Below are 18,922 nucleotides of genomic sequence, written 5' to 3'. Positions count from 1 at the left end.
GGGCTGGCGGAGGCGACACAAATCAACACTCACAGAAAAGCTTATATAAAAAGGGAAAAAAAAAAAAAAAGAAAAAAAAAGAAAAACAGAGTGCAGTAAGCAATTTTGATTATTTTCTGATAGCCTCTTGTTTCCCACAGTTATGCATTTGCAGAACATTTTGTAAGCAATTTCTTTATGATGTGACTTAATCTATTTTGTGTTTTCAAAGGGAAATATAAATCGAAGCCCAAGAGTGAAAGGGCTGGGATCTTGAGCTTTTAAAAGTGGCTAGTGCATATTAACAGCAGCTACTTTTGATCAACAATTTTTTGCTATGTATTTTGTGGAATGGCTACAGGATACTCAAATGAGCATTGTAATTACACTCCATAATGTGCATCACAATGCCCTGGGCTCCGAATGATCTGTTGCAACGTGTACTTGGAATAATCATTAAGATTTCTATCAAAACTGACCAAATTTCAGCCATTCTCTGAGGGTGCTGATGAATGCAGGCTCCTAGAGGCATTTATCAACTAGCACTTTTCCTCCCCCTGGGCTGTATTTATTCCTCTGGTTTTCCTTCTCTTATATTTTCCGTTTTTATGGCCTTGCCAGTTTAGGTAGAAAAAACACGATATCAAATAGGACCAGATACGACCACCTCCAATTCAGCATGCAAGATGTGTTTGAACCCAGCTTTTACTAATGAGGAAATTGCAGCAAAGCACAAGGAGATACAAACCTATTAAATTAAAAAGCAAAAATTAAAAAAAAAAAAAAAATTATTTGGAGAGAGGAAAAGTGGATTTTTTTTTTTTCCCCAGATCCTGTTTCTACATATCAGAGCACAGTCAAGCTAAAAAAGCACTTCAAAAACTTTATGTCTAGCAAACATGTAGAGGTCCAACTACAAATTAAATCTGTAAAAGTGGCCATCCTCCTTTTTCTGTGTAACAACAAAAGGTTTCTGTATTGCAATCAATAGCAGGCTACATGATTATGTACCTTATTACATCTTGTATAGTAGTGTTAGCCACTGGAGGGTGACATCTGAACAAATACATATGCCTGATCAGATCTTTTACAGAAATACACCTTTCATAAGAGAGAAAAACAATTAGTGTGTTATAGGTTACCGATTTAAAATTTACATCATAAATCAATGTCTGATTATTTTAATGCAAAATGTTTTAGCTTCATTTTATTGCACTAACGGTTTTAATAACACACTATAATTTGCTCAGATGAAGAGGTGATTGGACAGCTCTTACAGAAATTTTTAATTACTGTCATTAGTGGCTGCAATCTTATTCTTTTCTGCAGAGCCGAGATACATGTTACTGCTTTGTGCCACAGGTACTCTGCGGTCATGAGAAACTGTACTCTACCCTTCTGCTGAAATACTCATGCCTAAAAAAAAATAAAAACCAACCAAACAAGGAGCATAAAGTGCACTGTCTGTAGTTAAGACTGGTAGTGTTTAGCCATGGATGCAGCACTGGGAGTGCTGTGGACAGAGAGAAGAGCTTCACTACCATGCTGACAGCCAAAATGTGCATGCAGGGCAATGTGGAGGACAGCTCTCTGAGGGACCGAAGGTAACATTTGCTCTTTCTGACAATTGAGCTATTGTTGCTGGAGACTCATGCTCTAGCTACTGCTTGAAGCTCCTCATGTATCACCACTTTCGATTTCCCTGGGCCGATGCAGAAAGCATTGCATGCTGAACCTACTGCCCACCCTTCTGTAATTTCAGCCGATTTCTTTAGCAGATCTTCCAAGCGCTGCTTCCATGTACTAACAACTCATTTCAAGGAAAGCCAAGGTTTTAAAACAGACTTTTTCTTGGCAGTACCCCAGGGGTAAGCTCGCCAGGCTGTCCAGGGTAGAACAGAGCTGCCAAAGGGACACAGGTGCCCAGCAAGCATGGAGACAGAGGTCTAAGAATAAATCTGCAAAAGTGGCCATCCTCCTTTTGCTATGTGACAATGAGTGTCCTTTTGGGGTTGCAGTCGCCTGGGGCTCAACATAGAAATTTATTTTCCTGCCTTAGCAAGAAAGTCAACATCCCCTCACTGATCCCCTTTGCCTGCCCTGCCAAATGGTTTTCAAATGTCCTGGCCAGTTTCCTCAGTAAGTCCCTGCTCTGGCTGATAAATTTTAAAGCCAATTGATTACATATGTTGCTTGGAGAACGTGGTTTCCATTAAGCATTAAATGGAAAATTAGCTGCAGTCTGAAGCATGGACTCAGCTAGCCCATCAGTACTCCATAACATTTTATATGATGCTCTTAAAAGCTGTGAAGGTGGGTTATTTTCTAGTAAAGCCCTGACTCAAAATATTGATAAGAGCTGCTGTCATTGAGAAATGGGATCTCTTTTTCTGTGTACATAGGCTATTTTTTGTTTGTTTGTTTGTTTGTTTTCCCTGGAATAAGTAAATCCAGGCTCAGGAGGCACCCCTCTGCCCCGATGGGTCTTGGCAGGACACCGCCTGGGAGGCAAAGCTCCGTGAGCGCCGTGTGTGGGATCATACATGCGCTGGTGTCTGGTTCTCACCGGCTGTCCCTCACAGCCTTTTGTGTGCCGTGCAGGTAAGTGTGTAATTAGGGACTTACTGAAAATGGAGATGCTTTCACATGGCAGCTTGTGGCACACCCACAGAAAATATAAAACCTTGGCAAGGGCTCTTGTGCCCCATTGTGTTGTAGCCTAATGATGGGCTCGGGCCTGGGGCTGATGCATGGTTTGCTTTACACGGGCACAGGTCTGCGTGCGGGCCGCACGTGCGGGGCCTCCTTCCCTCATGCCCGCTGACAGGGGATTCGCATGCTGCCAGGAGGGCTCCTGGAAATGCTGAACAGCAGCCCCACTCCAGCCAAGGATAAAGGGAGGATTACGGCAAACAGCAGAGCCACAAATCCCCAACAGCTTCTTCAGGGCCTCTCCCGTTCCTATTGCTAACAAGTACCGGCTGTGCAGGCCTTGTTGTGCTGTGCGTAGTGGCTGTATTGGATTTAATGTGATACTGCAAATGTCACATAAAATGGTTTACAGTGACTGGAGATTTATTTTCCTCCAGCCTGCCTTCAAGTAACATCTTGTTCTCAGAGTAACACAGCCAACTTTTTTTCCCTAAAATCTTACCGCAGTGCTGTCACTGTCACTTTGCTCCTAATGCTGCACAGCACTGGTGAACCAGCAAATAACCCAGCAGCTATGATGGCAACACAGGAAGGCCTGCATGCTGCCGGCTGGGATTCTGCACGGCCTGCACGCGTGTCTGGTGTTTGCCTGCTGGGCTGGGGCTGGGGCTGCAGCTGGAGGGGCCCCAAGGGGCACACAGAGGCCCTGGGGGCTGCGGGGACGTGGGCCCCATCCTTGCTTGGGTAGAGATGTGGGGCACATGTGGTGAGAACAAGCCTGGCCCTTGAAAACTGGTAGTCGTGTGGTAGTTTATTATTATTATTATTATTATTATTATTATTATTATTATTATTATTATTATTATATCATAATCATCATTTTATTATGGTGTTTTATGATTATTATGGTGTTTTTTATTAACTATTATTATTTTTTTCAGAGAGTGGAGGACAAAAAATACTGCTTTGGCACGTAAACGAAAAAAAAAAAAAAAAAAAAAAAAAAAAAAAAAAAAAAAGAGGCGCGGGGACCACGCGGGCCTCCCGGCGCCTCCCCTCTGGCGCACGCCCCCCTCCGCCCGGGAGATTTTCGCGCCACACGGCCAGGTCCTTGCAGCTCCACAAACCCCGCACCTCCAGGGGAAAAAATAAAAAGGGGTGGGGGGATCCCCGCGCAGACCCCTCAGGGAGAACACATTAGAAGAGCGGTGGTTTTCCCCCCGTAGGGGTGCGGGGTCGGTGGCGGGGCGCGCGGTGCCGCGGCGGTGCGGGCTGCATCTGCCAGGACGCGGGCGCCGAGGCGGGAAAGGCGCCGGCAGGCCCCGCCCTCCCCGTCCCCGCCGCTTTGGCGCGAACGTTGAGTTCCCGCCACGCGCCCCGCCGCCAGCATGGCTCCGCCGCGCCCGCAGGTGGGGGACGGGACGGGACGGGACGGGACACGATACGATACGATACGATACGATACGATACGGGGGCCGCGGGGGGGGGCATGGGCATGGGGGGGAGCCGTGGAGGGCGTCCCGCCGCTCCCCGACACGGGGGGACGGCACCGGGAGCGGGGCGGGGGGCTTCGGGGGGCTGCGGCTGGTTCCTGCGGTGGTAAAGGGCTGGGCTGGGGACGGCTGGTGGGGGTTTGGGTACCCGGGGGGGTGAGCAGCAGGGTGTAGGGGGCCCGGGAAATGAAGAGAGGAAGCCCGACAGACGGGGTGTGCCGTCCTGCAGGGGGAAATTGACGAAGCTGTTTGCAAGAGTTGTATTAAGCCCTTAATTAAGGGGTCTTAGCTAATTCCTTAACAATTACAGCGTGCTTGGTGTGTGCCTTGGTGTGTGTAATAGATCAGAGCAGCTTTCTAGAGAGGCTGCTTGTGTGCTTGGACGTCTTTCCGTCATTGTCTATAATGGCTGTACTTAGACCATGCGGGAAACGTGCACGTAATGAGTGGAGAACAATGTGATTTTTGTGTGGGTTTTCACCTCGTTGCAGTCATAAAAAGTGTTTTTGGATACTGAAAAACACTCATCCATAACAATGACCGGAAATGTGTGAGAGCAGAACCTATTCCCATGTCTAGCTTAGGAAATACTTCTTGTGATGATGATGATTCTGCTGGTGTGAGATGTTTTGTATAGTGTCCAAGTATGCTAAGAATTCTAAAACGTTGAAGCCTCCTAAGCTTCAGTTTAACGATGTGTCTAAAAGCTTACAGCTGGCTGCCCCTATTAATGCTGTTGTCACTGTTCTTTACAGCGCCGAGGTTGCTGGGGAAGGAGAAACTTCAGGGCATTCCGAAATACGAAACTGATCCCCATGGAAACGTCCTCATCCTCTGATGACAGTTGTGACAGTTTTGGTTCTGATAATTTTGCAAACACGGTAAGTACGGTACAAGAACACATAAAACTGAATGTGCAGTGCTGGTAAGGACCCGTGTGTTTTGTGCATGATTAAAGCTGTTTGCTCTGCTTACAGTTTTGTATGGTAGTTATAAATCTGTGCTATGTACTGTAATTTAATTTCACTATTCGCTAGTGCTTCTAGGTGGTAATTGTTGGAAATAGATTAGCTATTTATTCTAGCCTTTGAAATGTCACCTAACCTAACACGCCTGATAATTTGCAACTGCAGTTTTGAAACCACTTGTAAATCCCTTAACTATTTTTTTTTTTTTTTTACTGAGAAAGCTGTTAGCTTGTATTGCGCTTGTAAGTGTGAATTTTTTTCTGTACAACTAAAGTTAAAGGATATTTTATTCTTCATAGAAATGCAAGTTTAGGTCGGATATTACGGAAGAACTGGCAAAAATCTTTCATGAAGCCTCTGATGATGAATCCTTCTGTGGCTTTTCAGAAAATGAGATTGAAGATGCATTGGTAAGACAGTTGATTTTGGTTGGCCATTTTAAATTTGAATCCTTACACATTCTTAATCAAAAAATAATGGCAACTTCAATTATTGTCAGAAAGAGCTGGTTTCATTTAATGTAATATACCATCAGTTTAAGTAGCCATAGTTGCATTTTCTTTTTGTTCTTCAATGCAAAATGTTATGCTAGCTCACAGACTCTAGCAAACCTGCGAAAAATCTCTGTGTACACTGGCATACATTCAGACTGCACTCTTACAGTGTAACAGAAAATGCTGTACTGCTTGAGAGCACTGTAGAAATAGTCATAGGTGGTGACATCCTGACTTCAGTACAAGATCAGGTTTGTAAGTGTTACCATGCTTGGCATAAAATAAGTTTCTGTTTTAACTTTAGAACCTACTGAGGAATAACTAGGTTAGCATGTGATTGAAAGAAGATGTGTACTTGAGTTAATGCACAGCAGTAAGGAGAAGGAATAGGAGACAACACTAGAATAAATATGTGTCGAAAAGGAATCAATAACTACACCTAAATGAACAACCAGGACCAAATATGTGGTTTAATAAAACCCTGTGTAAATAAGAATTGACAATTGAGACCAATGAAGACCTTTACACCAAAGCAGGTTGTTTATGTCTAGGACTAAAATATGACTGTCTTACCGAGTCTGAAACTACAAGCCTATCACAAAATGGGCTGTTCACTAAAGAAACTATTTCTTGTATTCACCGGACCCTTGATTCTCTTAAAAGTTCTTGTCAAGGTATTAGAACTCAAAGATAAGAAATTGCTGGAGTTTTATTCATCATTATTTCATTGACTAGTGTTAGGAGGAAGTTTTCACTTGCTAGCAATCTCACAGTATCAGTGATAGAAATCCTTCACAGTTTACAAACTCAGTTTTGACCTGTGATGGGAGCTGAGTAATGTTTTTTTGTTTTGTTTTGTTTTGTTTTTTAATACAACCAAATACAGTATGCTGAGAAATTGAGCCTTTAAAATGCTATTCTTTCTCAAACTCGCACACTAATTTTCACTGCTAGGCCTGCAAGTGACAGCTTAAAACTTCTGCAAGTGAAGTAAGGGTTTTTTTCTGATGTAGTACAGTGTGGCTTTCCTTGATAACTTTTTGGCTTTTTAAAAATTAAAATACACTAGACCATAGGACCGAAAGCTTAAAAACAGAAATGTATATTTCCTCTTCTACCGACCCTAAACAAAAAAGGTCAAACTACGTAATTGCAGACCAGCTCACTTGGATTTGTACACTTCTATTCTGATTTGTTAATAGAAACTGGAATCAGATTCAGAGGAGAACGATGGAAGTGCTGAAAGTGAGGTAGCTCAAAGAGCGCAGAAATACCCTGCTCCTCTAAAAGTAGCTATGAAGTTTCCACCTCGAAGATCGGAAAGGAGGAAGGCTGAGATGGAAACTCTTCCTGAAAAGCTGATGCCTGCTCTGGATTCAGACTCTGATTCTGAAGAAAAGGGCTCTGTGTTTTTAGAAAAAAGAGCTTTAAACATCAAGGAAAACAAAGCAATGGTAAGTACTCAGTGCCTCCCCTCCTTTCTCCCATTCACCCCCTGCCTTGATTCTTGGGAACCTCTTTGGTTATTTAGATTAACTCTTAATGTATTCACATAATTCCCATTACAGGAATTTGTATTCCTAATATTTAACTCTGATACTCTGTTTGCTGGCACGTGATAATCCATAGGCTAAGTCCTTTAGTAAAAATTCTAATATTGAAGGCCTATTCCTGTTTAGGCTTGCAGCTTATTAAATTTGATTGTTTTCAAATTACCTGCAGTCTCTAGAACATAAAAATGAGACGTAAAAGTAAAAAGTTGAATGGCCATGCTTCCTGCAAGTAATTGTACTTCAAGCCAATTGCCCTAATCTAATAGTTTGTAGTAGCACATAAACTCCCTTTTAAGGCTCTGTTTAAGGCTCTGTTTCCTTTTTTTTTTTTTTTTTTTTTTTTTTTTTTTTCCTTCTATTGTTAGCTCGCAAAACTAATGGCGGAGCTGCAAAGTGTTTCTGGTATCTTTGGTGGGAGAAGGTCATTGCCAACTGCCAGTCAAGTAAGTATTAACTTTGTGTATTTGCTTTCAGGTTTCTGGGTCTCAAATTCTTGAATTACAAAAAATGACTCTTCATTAAAAGGCTTAATAAACCCTGGACATCAAAGTCCAGATCAGAATTGCACGTCTGCTTTAGTAAACAATACTCATTGTGCAATTCTGTTGATTTGGCACTGTATGAATTAATCCATTCAATTTTATAAAGGCCTAGGTGACTCCACTGGCCAATAAAACCAAATGAGATGCTATATAAATGCCTATTTATAGAAAGGCTGGAGATAAGGGGGGCGGCCAAAGCCTTGAAGCTCAAGTCTGAATATTCTGTGACTTTGAAGCCATGGAAAAAAAAAAAAAATGTCCTTGGATTTCATTGCTAGTTTATCTGTGAGCTGCGTGAGGGTGGGAATAACAATAAAGTGCAAACTTCTCATGGACATGGGTTCTGCTGCTGTGTGTGGGAATTACTGTATATCTATCTGCATGGAAACAAACAAGCTGCTTTTGGCTTGTTCTCCACGTCTAGCAGTACACTCAAGACGAATTTGCCTAGGACGTTTTTTACCTTCTGTTTTCTGGTGGTGGGGGGAAGAATTCTTCTTTGGGAAAGAAAGAAAGAAAGCAGGCATGTATTTTGGAGACCAAATGCATAGTGGGGACAGGAGCTGTTGCTTAATTAGGGGCTTTTAAATTTTACCAGGGACCAAAGCGACTTCCAAGACGTTCATTACCTAGAAGTGCATTGAGGAGGAACCCAGATCGAAGTTCTCGGCCACACACAAGATCCAGGTCTCTGACTGAAGGTCCTCCTACTCCTTTACCAGAAGAAGAAGATGATGACCGGTACTTCCTAGTAAGAAGAAGAACAATGTCTGATGAATACATGGAGGTAAGTTGAGGTTCTAGTTCTCCAGCAGCAGGTTGCTATTGAAGGTGGCTTTCTATCCTTTCAAGAAAACAGAATTTCATTCAGAGCACCTTATCCTAGATGAATTGCTTCCTCTGTACTCCAGCAGAAATTAAGTAAGCTCCAATGGCATTTCACTTGATCTGTCACCCTTTAGATGCTAAAGCAGCATACATATTGTATGTCTTTGCAAATCTCTCTCTCTTTCTTTTTTATATAGAAAGATTATTTGAGACTTTAGCATTGATTTGAAGATTTGCTCCTTGTTTGTGTAGAATGTTTGCTGAATCTAATCCTGACAATTTTGTGTCTTCATTATTCAGCATGATGCCCAAACTCCCAGGAGGGGTCACCGTGGTGCCATGGCTCTTCCACACATTGTACGCCCGGTTGAGGAGATAACGGAGGAGGAGCTGAATAACATTTGTGGATCTGCAAGAGAGAAAGTGTATAACAGGGCTATGGTAAGTATATTCTGACTTAGTGAAATGCATACTTCTGTGAAATCATTTGCCTGTTATTCTCTGCTTGTGGTTTAGCATCAAATAGAGCAGTTTCCCTTCTCACTGATAGGAGGGATGTGATTTTGGGGAGAAATATGCCTGAAGTCTTAAAATGTCGTCATCTCTCTTTCACTGAATTTATAGAATGGTCTTTACCAAGCCAGTTGGCTTGCTTTAACCCTGGAACAACCATATTACATAGGCGATACCAGCCTGTGAAAGTGTTTGTTAACAGCCACTGAAGATGTAATGTTAAAACAGGCTCTATTGAAACTTGTGAGGTGACTTTCTGTTCCAGGATAAGCACTGCTAACTGCCAAAGACTGCTTATTAATGCTCTCTTCCCCTAACTAGGGAGTTACTTTTAATGTTTTGTTTCCTGAATTGCTTCCCCCATATTGTAGGGATCCACCTGTCATCAGTGTCGACAAAAAACCATAGATACCAAGACAAATTGCCGTAACCCTGATTGCATAGGGGTACGGGGCCAGTTTTGTGGGCCGTGCCTCCGCAATAGGTATGGGGAAGATGTCAGAACAGCGTTGCTGGATCCGGTAAGACAGTTTTGAACATTGGCTTTATTGTGCTTAACTTGAGCAGAAAAGTACATCTGTTACTCATAGCTAAAGAGTTGCTTGCAGTGCTGTGATACATAATGTGTTTTTAATTTGATTCAGTCCTGGTGACAGAAATATTTACTAGTTACGTGGTTCTATTTACAGGAATAAACTATGAGAGCAGAGAAGCTGACAAAATATTCTTATATTTGAGCATCAGAATAGCATTCTCTATTTTACTTTGCATTAGTGCTTAATGCAGTACGGAGAATTATATTGTGGACAAATTTCATTGCTACTGTGGGCTATGGAAATGGTGCAGGAGTTGAGCAGAGCAGAATGCTGCCTGTGGTTATGTGCAAAGAAGGCAAAGGAGAGTTTAATGCTTTAGAGACTGAAGAGTTTGGACTCTTCTGTACTGGTGACTCTTGCAGCACTGACGGTCAATGTAAAATTAAGTGGAGAGCAGGATCATCTAATTCACAGTTGTGAATCATGTCTGGCATTGCAGCTCAGTTAAAAAGGATGTTGTCTGTCTTTCGTCTAGAACTGGAGGTGCCCACCGTGTCGTGGAATCTGCAACTGTAGCTTCTGCAGACAGAGAGATGGCCGATGTGCTACAGGTGTGCTGGTCTATCTGGCCAAGTACCATGGCTATGACAATGTCCATGCCTACTTGAAAAGGTAAGCATGCTGTTGTGTCAGTGGCATGGTTCTACTCTAGTGGGTTAAGCAGCTGAAAGCTGGGAGAGAACATTCCGTTCACATCTGTTTGTCAGGTAGATGTCACAAGACTAGTCCACGTTGTCTTTGGAATCTGAGATTTTTCCCACAGGGCTTTTCTGACGTTTGTTCTTAACCAAATCAAGTGGTATATTCACTCTGTCTCTTTGCTTTTAACTTGACCTGTGTTTATTATCATGACCTCCGCTAATGTGTCTAGAAGGTTTCCAAGCAGTGGTTTGCTATAAACTAACTCAAGTTTCTACTTGTCTTTCAGTCTGAAACATGAACTTGGAATGGAAGACTGAAGCTGTGATTGCCTTTAAATTACGTACTCTTTCACCAATGCCATATTATCACCTACTGTGAATCATTTAATCAAATGAGATTACAAAGCCAGTGCCTTTGTTCCCTCCCCTTTGGGGCAAAAATAGTGCATCTCAGTGCAAATCACACTTGGAGAAACTGTTTAATGAGGGGCATTGCCCACAGACCATTGTTTTCTTTTTAAACAACTTTTGCAAAACAGAAAACCAGATAACATCAGTTCTTGCTTTCATGCCAACAATGTGTTTTTTTTTTTTTTTCCTGAAAGAAGATGGGACTTTAAGCCATTGGAGTTCTATTCATGCCGTAATCTGTGCTGCAGGTTTATTTATGCTTTGAAGTTGATCACAAAAAGATAGAGATGTTTTGAACATTTCAGGGCATTGTTCCCCACAGAACCAAGCAGGGAAAGGTGTGTGCTTAACTCCTGGCCAACTTGTGCTGCAATAGACTCTTACTGAACATAAATGATCAAATGGAAGCTAACAATTCTCTAAAACAGCAACTCATTCTTAAGTTCAAAAAGGAAGCCCTAAAGGTTGTGGTCGAGCAGTCTCCAAGCATTAACATTTGGTTTTATAAAGTACTTAAAGTGCACATTGGCCATTTTGAAGGAGATTCTTTAGTGAGTGACAAATTGTAGCAGAAGCGACTGGGGGTAAGCACTTTTGTTCTGTGTTTTCTCAGATGAGAGGAGGCCACTGCTGAAAGCTTCCGTAGCACCGCACTAGAGTTATCTAGTGATGACAGTAATCTGAAAGTGCTGGTATGCATCACAGTGACCACTTAAATTACTGTTGGTTTTTTGGGTTCTCTTTTCCCTGCTCTTGCTGCCAACTATGGACTTGCTTCTGTGCAGAATCAGCCCAGGTCCTGGCAAAGGAGGATGCTTGGCTAAGTAGAGGAGTAGTGGTTTGTTTCGCTGTTGACCAACTACAAGCGGATTAAGGGTGGCAGCTTGTTGAACTCTGTCAGGAAAAGGGGCAATGACAAGCAGTCACTGGAATCAGAAGCCTTAATTTTCTTTTACCTATGAACAAAATGAAAAAGTAAGGACTTCCTAAACTACAGTCCAGCTTAAAGTGAATTATTCTTTCAATTGCGTAGAGCTTTGCAAACATAAATAGATAATGTTCTCAAAAGACATACCCTGGCTGTGGTAACAGATAAAGAAGAACAAATGATCAAAAGGCTTTTAAAAATAAAAAAAGGAGATGTAAAGGTTGCGTACAGTTTGTGAGCACTTATAAATGTGATTAGTGCTGTGGTCTCCTTAACAGTCCATCCGTACTTCTATTTGTATCTGGCTGCCTGTGATCATAGGGGGTTGTTTTGCATGATGTTAATGAAGCACGAGTACAGCAAAAACTGAGATGAAGAGTATCTGGTGTTGCATGTACAGTGTCTTCTATTTTACAGCAGTGAGTGCATAAGGTGCCACAAAAATTGTATCTGGAGAACCACAGTGTATAATTGCGCTTAGTTTGGCAATGGAAACTACTGTATAAGCTTTGTATAAGGTTTAGAATGCAATGTTATACATAATGTACAGTTGAATAGTAGGGAGAATCAGCTTGGATTTATTAAGCACTAGAACAAAACATGGCTTTTGACCCCTCTGCTTGCACAGTGTTTGTACTGTGTGTGTATATAACGACCCATGATTTATACCTTTCTGGGAGCTAGATCAGTGTGTGTGGGAGGAGAGAAGAATTTGAACACAAGATACTTATGTCTCAGACTTGAAGATCTGTTTCATAAATCATCTGTGCTGTTGAAAATCTCCTGTCCTCCGGTTTTGTAGCGTGAATAGCTGTGCAATCTAATGTGGAGTGTGATCTACCCTCTAGGTACATTTCATGAAGAAGGAACTCTAGAAGTACATGTTCTGACAGATAAGAGCGATTTTTTCTAATTGCTGGGCTTCCCTTCTGATTGCTAGAGCTTGAAAGGACTGTGCTAAAAGCAAACCCTTGCTTTGTATCCTGGAGACTGCTGTATTAAGATTGTTTTCATCTGCAAAGCTGTATGAAAGTTTTTTTATTTTGAAAATAAAAATTTTCTGGGTTAGAATTTCTTGCCTCTTAATTGTTCTTAAAAAGTCCATTACAGCTGCACTTAGTTTTTACCACTTTTAAGATAAGCCACTTTTCAGATGTATTACATGTACAGTTGAGAAGTACAGGAGTTGGTTGCTCTCATCATTCATGGAGGAGCAGTGTGACTACATCTTTCTCTCCCCAGTCCTGTGTACCTGAACTGGGCTTGCTTTGATAGCCATGCAGTTTGGATTGAATTGTCTGGTAGTTAATGACTAACTTGGGGTGATGGAAATATAGTTACTGAGTTCAGGCAAGATGCAGATGTTGAGAACCTTCAGCCTTTTTTCTTTAAGCTAGATATCTATATTCATCATGAGATGGAGAGGACAATATAGTTTGACACAAGTAGAAGTCAGATGCCTGCTACTGTCTCCCCTCCCCCCATTAAGTTTAGAACTGTGTGTTAAAGTAGAGAATTAACCAGGGACCTTGTTAGCAGGCTGGTAGTGCACAAGACCATTTCTGATACTTCTTGCTGGAGTCACTAGCTTCGTCTAAGAGAGGAGTTGAATGAGACTATGGCAGAAGATTCCATGAAAATTGTACTGAGATGGTGGGAACAGGAAAGTGATTGAGCGGAGTGTCTGAGCTGCCCATAAATACGCTCTAATGGTAAAATCCTCATTTTCGTTAAGATCACCAAAAGCTTTGTACAGATGCTTACCTTTCATCACCACTGGTGACGTGAGAGAAAATTTGTATTTATGTAGTATGTTAGTTTTAAGGTTTACATAATGCTGAGGTGTCTCAATACAACTCTTCCCCCCAAGCCTCTCTACCACAGCTGCTTAAGTATTGCTGATATTAACCTGACAAAGGACTCATGCTTTATATCTGCAGCAAGTGGGTGGCAATTTAAGATACTTCATGGGGAGAAAAGTCTAACTATTCAGTAGTTTTGAAAACAAAGATGCATGGAAGCAGAATCACTGGAAAAGGAAGACCAGAAGAATGAAGCTCATGCATAAGGTAGAATGACTTAATTTATTACTGAAAAAGGCTGCATGAGTTGATGATTCCCTCGCTACTTTTAGCTCTAGGGCAGGTGGTCTTGCATCTAGGTCTGATAAAACTTCCAACTTTTTTCTAAAACCTGTTATAATCATTTGTAATTGCTAGAAAGGATTAATAGGCAAATTGCACTCTTAGATTTCTTGGAGCTTTGTTCCTTGTGCATTCTTAGGGGTGTATGGGAAGGGCATTTGTGCCTATGAAACAGTCTGTGAGGAAATAGTACTGGAAGGGTGATCAATAACTCCTTTTTAATGTTAAATATGTAAATATAACCTAAAGCCTGCTTATGAATCAATTATTCTTTCACATTGATATAGTATCTAGAGATGGAATTGGACAATTTTCTCCTTAATATCAGAAGATTCTCTTAAAGTAATATATATTAATATATATTTTTTGGTTATTCCCTGTCTCACTTTCTTTTTAATTTAGCCATATGTTGAAGTGTTAGGTCTCCTCAGGTGTATTCCCTTGAAATAAGGATTTTTGTCTCTTAACCTATGAAGCAAAAAGTATTTTTCCTTGTGTGTAAGCTACAAAAATAGCATTAAAGAATTACTTCACAGGCTGCTAAAGTAACACACACTGCACATTCCAGAGCAGCACACTCAGCTGCTTAACAACAGCTACATTAATGTGGGGAGGTGTAATGAAAATTTAAAAAACACACGTTAGCTTTGGAAACAACTCCCTCTGCCTTCCCAGCTTCATGGGCTAAGATACCTTTTATTTGTGTGTTTAAAAAATCTTATATATAAAGAAAAGGAAGGATGTGATAATACAGAGCATACATAGCAGCATTTGCTCAGGTAGGTTAAAAGGATCAAAAAGGGCAAAGCAATTGCATCTAGTTGGAGAAGAGCTTTGTGCTGTAGGTTAAGGGATTACAGCTAGCTTTGAAACCTCACCTGTAAGAGGCAATGTAAAGGCGTAGTTCTCCACATCTAATGCATTTGGCAAAGGAGCCACCCACTGACCTCTGCTGGCATAAACCAGCCTGTTCTCTTACGGCATTCTGTGAGTGCAGCTCTTGCATGGCTAATGGCATAAGCTAGTATGAAGATTTTAGAAACACCACCTGCTGTTCTCTAATGTTCTTGGCCATGCAGCTAGAACAAAGTGAATAGGAAGATACAGCTTCCTCTGTCAATTGTAGGCTGCCTAGTCTGTGGGGTCCTGAACTCCAGCACCATGTAGTACTGTGCAGTGTCAGAGAAATATGTGAATGTGTCAGCTCCAAGTGTTACGTGAGGGCATCATCACATCTTCGTGTTTAGTTCTCACCCTGGTACCAAATAAGCCTGGGATGCCTAGGTGGGTGCCTCAAACAAAACAGCCACTCACTCTTTGGAGTGAAAGGTGGGTGTAAGCTGTGAACCCAAAGGTGTAATGGTCAGTGCTAGTGGTAAGGGTCTTGGAAGTGGAAGGGGGAGGGCAGGACAGGAACCCTATGGTGATTGGTAGTTATAAGAAGCTGTGGATACTGAATTTGTATGAAAACGCCTGGAGGATGGAACTACAGGCACGTTAAAGATCTGCTTACTACTACCAGTACAGGCTTCCTTCTGACTGGAATTGAACCTGCTCCAGTTGCAAGGGTGACAAACAGTTCTGTTAAATTAAAAAAAAAATATCAAAACCAACTAACCAACCAAACTCTGCACAACCAGAAGATGTGGTATGGTCAGGATGGAGTAGAAAGGTATCGCATCAGTCTGCCTTTTATTAGTAGTACTTCAGCAGTATTTCTCAGTGCTGATTGCTTAAAGTAGAAAAGCTTAAATCAGCTGAACTATAGATCCTGCTGTGTTGAGCCCTACTCATACAATCTTTCCCCTGGAGTATGTCTGCAGGTACAACTTACCTGCTCCTGAAAATGGAAACAAAATGTTGCTAAAATTATAGCTTTGTGTTTGGGCTCAAGTTAGCTTTATATCCTTATCCGTATGTTAATATCATTGCAGGCAGGGAGAGTGAAATTGTGTCCTAGGCTGTGTGAAGAGGTTTAAGTAACAGAAGCCTATGGTAAGCATCCTCATATCATTGTAATCACATACACAGTAACAAAGCAATCCTACCAGCACCCCTTCTGTTGGCCTTGTTTTACTTCCTTTTAATTTGAATGCCCACGTGAACATGGTATGTTTGTGAATTGTTATATAAACTGGGCAAGCTCAACTGACTGCCATGAGGGCTGAGGGTAAGAAGGCTCCTTCAAATATTAAAATTCATATATCCTTCCTGAATATCCAAGCAAGCTCCTGTCTGTAAACAAAACAACTGTAAGACTTTATTGGAAATGAACAATTTTAGAATTCAGAGAGATGTAGACGTTTTCTATTACATTGTATAGCTGAGGTAAAACAAGTCCAATCAGCATCAACCATTTTGTTTGGTAACATGAAGATCCACTATCTTTAGATGTGCTCTGAAGTTCCAGATCTAGAAGCCTGGTTATGTTTCTACTCAAACGTGAATGAACATAAGCACTCTTGCACGATTCTCTTTTTATATAGCTTATTAGCAGAATTTAGCAGTAGGAAAGATCCTATTTCTTAGTGCTTTTGTGGTGTGGGTTTTTTGTTGTTAGGTGTAGGGGGTGGGGTTGGTTTGGGTTTTGGGTATTTCTTTTTGAGCCTGGTTATAATGCGAATACAAGTGATAACAGTGAATCATCAGGGAAAAAAAAAAAAAAGCCCTTTGGAAATAAGCCAGAGTCAAATTCTTTTCTCGTGCTCTGTTCAATCTGCTTCCTCTTTAAAAGAAAACTTTCACATTAGCAGAAAAATAAATGCTTAGCCAGAGTTCTTTTTGTGTCCCTTTCAGCAGGGAGAAGGGGATGAGTGTGCTGAGCTCAATGCCCATGCTGGCTTCCTCCTGCCGTGGAGAGTTAACACTCTAAAGGCTTTTTCTTCCCCCTTTATTTCTGTTTTCATTTAATTCTTATGATAAAGTTTCGATGTTACATTTTTGGCATTGGAAACCAAGTGCAGAGTTTTGTTGTGAGGAACTGACCTGCTTTGACATAATCCCAATTTTCTCTAGGAGAACAACTTCTGGTTTTCAAAGAGTTGCTGGGGCTAGAGAATAGCAACTGCGCTACAGACCTCTTGAAAGTAGCTCCAGTAAATAAGTAAATATCAGTATCTATGGTAGCTGTATGTCAATACAGCATACAGATGCAGAGTTCTGTCAAAGCCTTCTGGTATCACTTTAAACAAGTCACCTTATCTGCTTAGACCAAAACACCCTTCATCCACATATCTGAAGGCTGTTAAAAAATAAAATCAAAAAATTAAAAAAAGAATGTTCCTAATGTGACCATAACTTGCTTTTTATCAAGGCATGCAGATTTTCCACAGCAAGGAGTAACGCTCTTTTTTTTCTTGCTTACCTTCCAGGCACAGATGGTAGACAGCCTTTCTCCTTGCAAGCAAAGTAAGTCTATTTCTTAGTCTTAATAAGTATGAGGTATATTTTTATGGGCTAAATTCTGCTTTAGAGCTGAAACAAAGTAGTTGAAAGTATTGCAAGCTGTCAGTTGCCATTTTCTTTCTTACCTATTTTTTCCAAAAGGTCTAAAATGCAATGTCTAGAACTCTCCCCCAGTTCTGAGGAAAAATTCTGCTGGTGAGCTGAACAGTTTGTCTGCTATCATGCTTAGCTAACTAAGGCTGCCTGAAATTTAGCTTCTGGTTTTCCCTGTATATGTATCACATTATGCTTTTAACATTCTAGGATCTTTAAAGAGACTTGATTCTTGCAAGGTCTTAGGGTTCCCTGCTATGAAAAGCTGTCAGCCTTGTTGGAGTACCCTTGTTTCTCATTTGCCATGGCTCACTATATCTACACAGTATGCAAGGAGATGTATGGATTTTGTAAAAATGACTCTTAGACATGTCTATGACAAACAATTCAATCTCTTCCCTATAGTTAAAAACACCTAAAACCTTTTTGTGCCTCAGTTTCTGAGCACTATTTTCCTGCTGTTTGCTAGCCATCTAAACCATGTCAAACATATCCCTCAGAAAATACAAGCAGCTGGAGTAGGAAAGCTGCTTGAGTTGTCACACCCAAGTAGCACGGGGCACCTTACTATTACTTTTCTCTATAGCCATACTAAATTCTGCAATACTATCTTTAGCATGTTTCTGAGACATGGAATACCAAAAATACAAAGGAGGAAGAGAAGCTGTCTTGCAGCTGCCCTTTGTGCAAGGCTCATTGAGCAAGTGCCACCGACCTCACCTGGTGAGACAGGTGAAGTTGCATTGTGTTTAACAGCCTATCTGGAAGCACAGATACTCATCAGCTAGTGTTGAGACTGAGGTTTCTCCATACCTGTTGCAAGAGAAACCTAGGTACCAATGGGACTTAATGAGAACATATGTTAGGTGTCATGAAATACAGATACTCTGGACTGAAGCAGCAAGTAAGATGGATCTAGTCATGAGGTCCTGTGTAGAGTTAATTGCTTGCAATTTATTCACAGGTAGTGTGTGGGGTGTGTGTTGGTGATAGTCAGTGAGGATGTTTTGGTGATGTACTGCTATAAATCAGTAATTGCACTGTACTCCTTCTGTTGAAATTTGGTGGAAGCCAGATCAGAGTTCAGTCACAGTGAAGAGACAGTGGAAGAAATGGAGCTAAAAATCTCAAGACTTCCCAAGTTTCCATAAACTAAGCAACAAAAGGAGAAAATACAGCTAATTCAAAAATGTCTATTAAAAGGAAAAAAAAATAGATCCTTTCAGTCATACCAATTGCCCTCAGTGACTTTGGGTTTACCCACACACCTTTTGCTTTTACCTTAAGTGAAAGACTCACTTAAAAAAAAATCAAAAACAAACAAACAAAAACCCCTGCACAGTACAGCAGTGCTATTTGCTAATGTAGATAAATTTACTTAAAGAAAATATTTAAAATATTTAAGTAGTACAAGAGCTATGGAATCAGAGCTGTATAACATGGTACCATATAGCTGGAGATGCAAAAACATATTTAGATGATACATACTTCAAGTTTTTTTCCCTGATACTTAGCTCCTCTGATTTATATCCTAAGATATTGCCAATGTGTGCCTTTTGTTGCAGTTTTAAGAGATTTATGTGTTAAAATCTTCAACTGCAGAAACAGTAATAAATGATGCTGGGAAGTAAAGATTATTTGCAGCTTTCGTTTGTAGTGTAGGTTCATGTTCAGCATATCAT

The 18,922-nt window shown here is 41.0% G+C and overlaps 1 protein-coding gene across 3 annotated transcripts; it reads left to right on the top strand.

Annotated features, from left to right (window-relative positions):
• The first annotated feature begins 1,229 nt into the window (after positions 1–1,229).
• On the top strand, positions 1,230–12,669 carry CDCA7 (cell division cycle associated 7). 3 transcript variants are annotated; one of them, XM_084523592.1, is made up of 12 exons: positions 1,230–1,583; positions 2,425–2,580; positions 3,573–3,738; positions 4,880–5,005; positions 5,392–5,502; positions 6,789–7,040; positions 7,505–7,582; positions 8,280–8,468; positions 8,810–8,950; positions 9,394–9,543; positions 10,094–10,230; positions 10,547–12,669. In XM_084523592.1, exons 1-12 carry the CDS (start codon positions 1,522–1,524, stop codon positions 10,575–10,577), a joined length of 1,599 nt encoding a protein of 532 aa, XP_084379718.1. In that variant the 5' UTR covers positions 1,230–1,521; the 3' UTR covers positions 10,578–12,669. The 3 variants fall into 3 exon arrangements, with proteins under 3 accessions (XP_084379718.1, XP_084379719.1, XP_084379720.1); XM_084523593.1 differs by lacking the exon at positions 3,573–3,738 and having other exon boundaries at positions 1,371–1,583; positions 2,473–2,580; XM_084523594.1 differs by lacking the exons at positions 1,230–1,583; positions 2,425–2,580; positions 3,573–3,738 and adding an exon at positions 3,918–4,040.
• The last annotated feature ends 6,253 nt before the right edge of the window (positions 12,670–18,922 follow it).

Source organism: Aythya ferina (assembly GCF_964211825.1).
Source record: "Aythya ferina genome assembly, chromosome: 6".
Taxonomy (NCBI): domain Eukaryota; kingdom Metazoa; phylum Chordata; class Aves; order Anseriformes; family Anatidae; genus Aythya; species Aythya ferina.
Note: the sequence above shows the minus strand (reverse complement) of the source record. Positions and strands in the feature narration are given on the sequence as shown.

Coding starts and splice junctions, on each gene's coding strand:
- CDCA7 (XM_084523592.1), top strand. CDS start 1,522: ATGCTGACAGCCAAAATGTGCATGCAGGGCAATGTGGAGGACAGCTCT. Junction 1,584..2,424: donor AGCTCTCTGAGGGACCGAAG/GTAACATTTGCT, acceptor CCCTGGAATAAG/TAAATCCAGGCTCAGGAGGC. Junction 9,544..10,093: donor GAACAGCGTTGCTGGATCCG/GTAAGACAGTTT, acceptor TCTTTCGTCTAG/AACTGGAGGTGCCCACCGTG.